The sequence below is a fragment of the Penaeus chinensis genome, chromosome 22, assembly GCF_019202785.1.
Source record: "Penaeus chinensis breed Huanghai No. 1 chromosome 22, ASM1920278v2, whole genome shotgun sequence".
NCBI classification, from domain to species: Eukaryota; Metazoa; Arthropoda; class Malacostraca; order Decapoda; family Penaeidae; genus Penaeus; species Penaeus chinensis.
The window spans coordinates 11,485,587-11,489,285 of NC_061840.1; the positions used below are offsets into that span (position 1 = coordinate 11,485,587).

General features: G+C 45.3%; 1 protein-coding gene across 1 annotated transcript in view; it reads right to left on the reverse strand.

Annotated features, from left to right (window-relative positions):
- Nucleotides 1-423: 423 nt before the first annotated feature.
- Nucleotides 424-3,699, reverse strand: part of LOC125037205 (E3 ubiquitin-protein ligase CBL-like) — a 68,587-nt gene continuing 65,311 nt past the window's right edge. The window contains exons 12-14 of the mRNA XM_047630255.1: nt 3,080-3,699; nt 2,473-2,584; nt 424-2,106 (exon numbers count right to left, since the gene is read on the reverse strand). The exon at nt 3,080-3,699 is cut by the window's right edge and continues 298 nt beyond it. Of these exons, the coding sequence (XP_047486211.1) occupies nt 1,911-2,106; nt 2,473-2,584; nt 3,080-3,699 (928 nt within the window). The 3' untranslated portion in view covers nt 424-1,910. The remainder of the gene's footprint in view (nt 2,107-2,472; nt 2,585-3,079) is intronic.

Genomic DNA, 3,699 nt, shown 5'->3' on the forward strand with positions numbered 1-3,699 from the left:
AGTTCTTGTTATCATCGTATCTTTGAACAACAAATAAATAAGCTGTTTTCTTTGTTATATATTTTTCTTGTATTTTTTTTTTTCTCTCATTTTTTATCTCACATATTTTCGTCGAACATAATCCTGAAATAGGTTAGGATTAGGTCGAATGTCGGAGTCTCTCGCAGGTTTCGCAAAGTGGGGGAGAACTGAGGAATTGGGGGAAAATTATTGCACCTTCATATATCATGATTATCTTGCGAACTGTGTCTTTAATTCCCTTGCCTTCCGTAAAACTATCTGCTATTTTTATGTTGTTGTTTTGGATCCAATAATACTGTGTGAATCATTCTTGTTGGGTTTGTTTTGTTTTTTTATTCCCGTTTTCTCCATGTCTAAACCTGAAATACTACCAATTTCTCCCCTACATTTTTTTTTCTTTTGTATAATCTTCATTTCTCCCTAAGATCTGCCTCGCCAGTCTTATTTCCCCTCAAAAACTAACCCATTTATGTCCCCTAGATTTCCTCTTTTCCCCCCACTTCGCCCGCCAACGGGTACTCTGGGATGCCTAGTCACAGGTACAGATTTAATTATTTAAAACTTGTTAATGCTTATATCATTGCGCGTTGTTCTCTTACTTGTTCTTCTTTAATTATTTATTTATCTTCCTCCCTAAAATTTCCTGTCCTATCAGGTAACAATTGGCACAAAAAACAAATTGCCGCGAACTGGCAACTCACACCATCGACACTAAATCCGTGTCAGAGTATAGATAAGAACACATTGTACTACATGATTAAAAACGCAAGGGTTCTGTGCTCACATGCTAGAATGCCAACACAAACCACTTTCTATGCTTGATTGTACGCGTTTCTAGTAAATAGAATAAGATATAAATATAGTTATAATTACATTGGTTCCTGTTCAACAATCTACATGTAAGGAAAACGAACGCCCGCCAAAGGGATGTTCTCCTCGTCAAAGAAAAATAGTAATAATAAAATAAAGTAAAAACGCAACACTGACCTGTTTTTAATATGTATATATATATTATTTTTGGTGTAATATCTATAACAGTATATTAAATTCTCCGGAGAGCACCATAGTTAAAACACTTTTTTTAACGGGAATAAAAACCCTAAAAGTTTTATACTTGTTTCCTTATTTTGCATTCACTTGGGGAGGGAGGGGGGGAGAGGAGAGGCAATAGAGAGACAAAGAGAAAGAAAACCGATTTTACGACGAAAGCAAATGAAGATCACAATAACACGATCCAGACACTTCAGCACTTAGACATTGGTTGTAAATTCCTCGTTTTACTTATATCTATACACTTTAGCACTTTTTATTTTGTTATCTTACAATATTTATTTTTTTTCTTGCCCGTTTCAGTAATGTCTTCAGAGGGGGAACCACTTGTCACATCTCGCTAAATTACAAGGCATACGTATATATAATTATATTATCACTATTTTCATTGCTTTTTTTTTTATCATTTTTATTACTATTCACTTTCAATTTATCTTCTAGCATTTTATTTCCCTTTCTGATATTCCCCCATCCTTCTCTCTCTTTCGCTTCACATATTATTTAACTCTTCTCTTTGCATTTTCAACATCGTTCATTTTTCCTTTTATCTTTCCCATTCTCAGTCTGTACTTCACCAATAAATCAATCCCTTCGTATTCTCTCTCTTTCTCTCTCTCTCTCTCTCTCTTTCTCTCTTCTTCTTCTTTGCTTTTTACAATATGTTCTCTTCTTTCTCCGTCTTCCTCCATCTCACTCCTTCTCTTCCCCTCCTTCCCGCCCTTTCTATGTTCTCCCTCACTACGCCATCACCACCAAAATCTGCGCTTTTAACCTTCCTTCTCATTCCTTTTCCCTCTTTCCTTCTCCCTCCTTCTCCATCCTTCCTTCCCGCTCTCTCCCTAATTTCTCTTGGAGGCGAATTCCCTGAGGATGTCCCTGGCCATCACGATGTCGTTCCTCGTGATGACCAGAGCGCGGATGACGGCGTCCTGCGCGAAGCCCTCCTGCGTCAGCGTCGCTAGGTAGTCCATGTGCAGGTTCTCGTACGCAGTGTGGGCGTCCTCGCCCTCGCCCGCGCCCTCAGAGACGTTCATGCTGGTGGGCGGGACGGGAGGGTGAGTTAAGGGGCTTGTGGGTGGGGTTCAGAAGGGAGGGTGGGTGTAAGGGTGGAGGGGGGCTTTTTAAGGGTAAATTTAAGGGAGGGAGATAGGATGATGAAAGGGGGTGTGTGTGTGTGTTCGTGTGTGTGCGTGTGTGTGTGTGTGTGTGTGTGTGTGTGTGTGTGTGTGTGTGTGTGTGTGTGTGTGTGTGTGCGTTTGTAACTTCAGACAGAATAATTAATAAAGACAAATCTGACATATATGACAAAATCAACAACAATAATAAGCCATATTCAAATACAACCTACTTTACACATTACGCTTTCAGAATAAAGTAATGAAACTCGTGCCCCTTCCTCACCTCCTGTCGGCCGAGAGAGACTTCGTGATCAAGGCCAGCGGCGGTGCAGAAGGCGCAGGGAAGTTCGGAAGGTCGGAGTCCGTCGCAGACTTCCTCGCGGTCGATGAACAAACTGCGGAAAGAGCGAGGTATGAAGACACTTGAGGAAAATAATGGCCCTATTGATGCTCCGTTTTCTATCAAACGGTTGATAAGGGAAATGTATGGCAATGAGTTGGAAAAGAAAATGGTCAGTTTGTTGAGCAAGAGTGAAAAGGTTTGTTTAAACTGGATATAAATGCATAGATATCTGCCATTCTCGTATATGTCTTCTTTTGTATATAATTCGTATGTGGGAAAAGAAAGATTGATTTTTGTCCGTATAACGGACAAAGATAGAAGACACTTACCTACAGACGCAATACAGCAACGAATGCCTTAGGAACATAATTCAGCAGATTTAAATAACGATAAGGAAACGAAGGAAATATAGGAAGAGACTCACCCTGACTTATTTCACCTGAATAAAAAACCTTGAAAGTTGTCAGCTGAAGACTGAAATAGCAAAGACAGCTTCAGCCGAGGGAGCGCGAGAGAGAAGGCTGCGCCCTCGGGAGCAGAGCCTCACCTGGCGGGGGCAGAGTGGTGTTCTCGTACGGCGGCTCCTCGTGGATGTCCTCCAGCTCCCCGGCGTGACTGGTCCCGCTGGGTCTTCTGTCGACGTCCGCCGGGCCTCCCCCCGCGACGCCCGTGATGGAGGCCGACGAAGACGAAGATGAGGTAGACGAAGTGATGGAGGAAGGGGACGAGGGGGAGGGGGTGGTGGAGGGGGTGGGGGGCATGAGGGAGGAGTGCGACGGCAGGATCGTCCTCGGTCTGGGCGTGACGGCGACGCTGACGACGCTGACGGGCGACGGCGCGGAGGACGAGGAGCAGGTGGAGGTGGAGGAGAAGGTGACGCTTGTGGTGACGGAGGAGGAGGAGGAGGAGCTGAACCCTATGGAGGAGGAGGAGGAGGACGTGGTGGTGGTGACGGTGGTGGTGGTCGACGTGGCGGAGGTGGTGGAGGCCTCGGGCGGGATCGCCAGGTCGTCGTCGGAGGTGAGCACGGGCGTGTAGGTGACGGTGACGGGCGAGGACAGGCACACAGGCGGGGGCGGCGCCGTGGTGGTCGGGGGGCCTCCTAGGGGGGACGTGGGCGTGCCCTGCTGCCGCTGGTACTGCTGCTGCGCCGTCGACTGGGAGGAG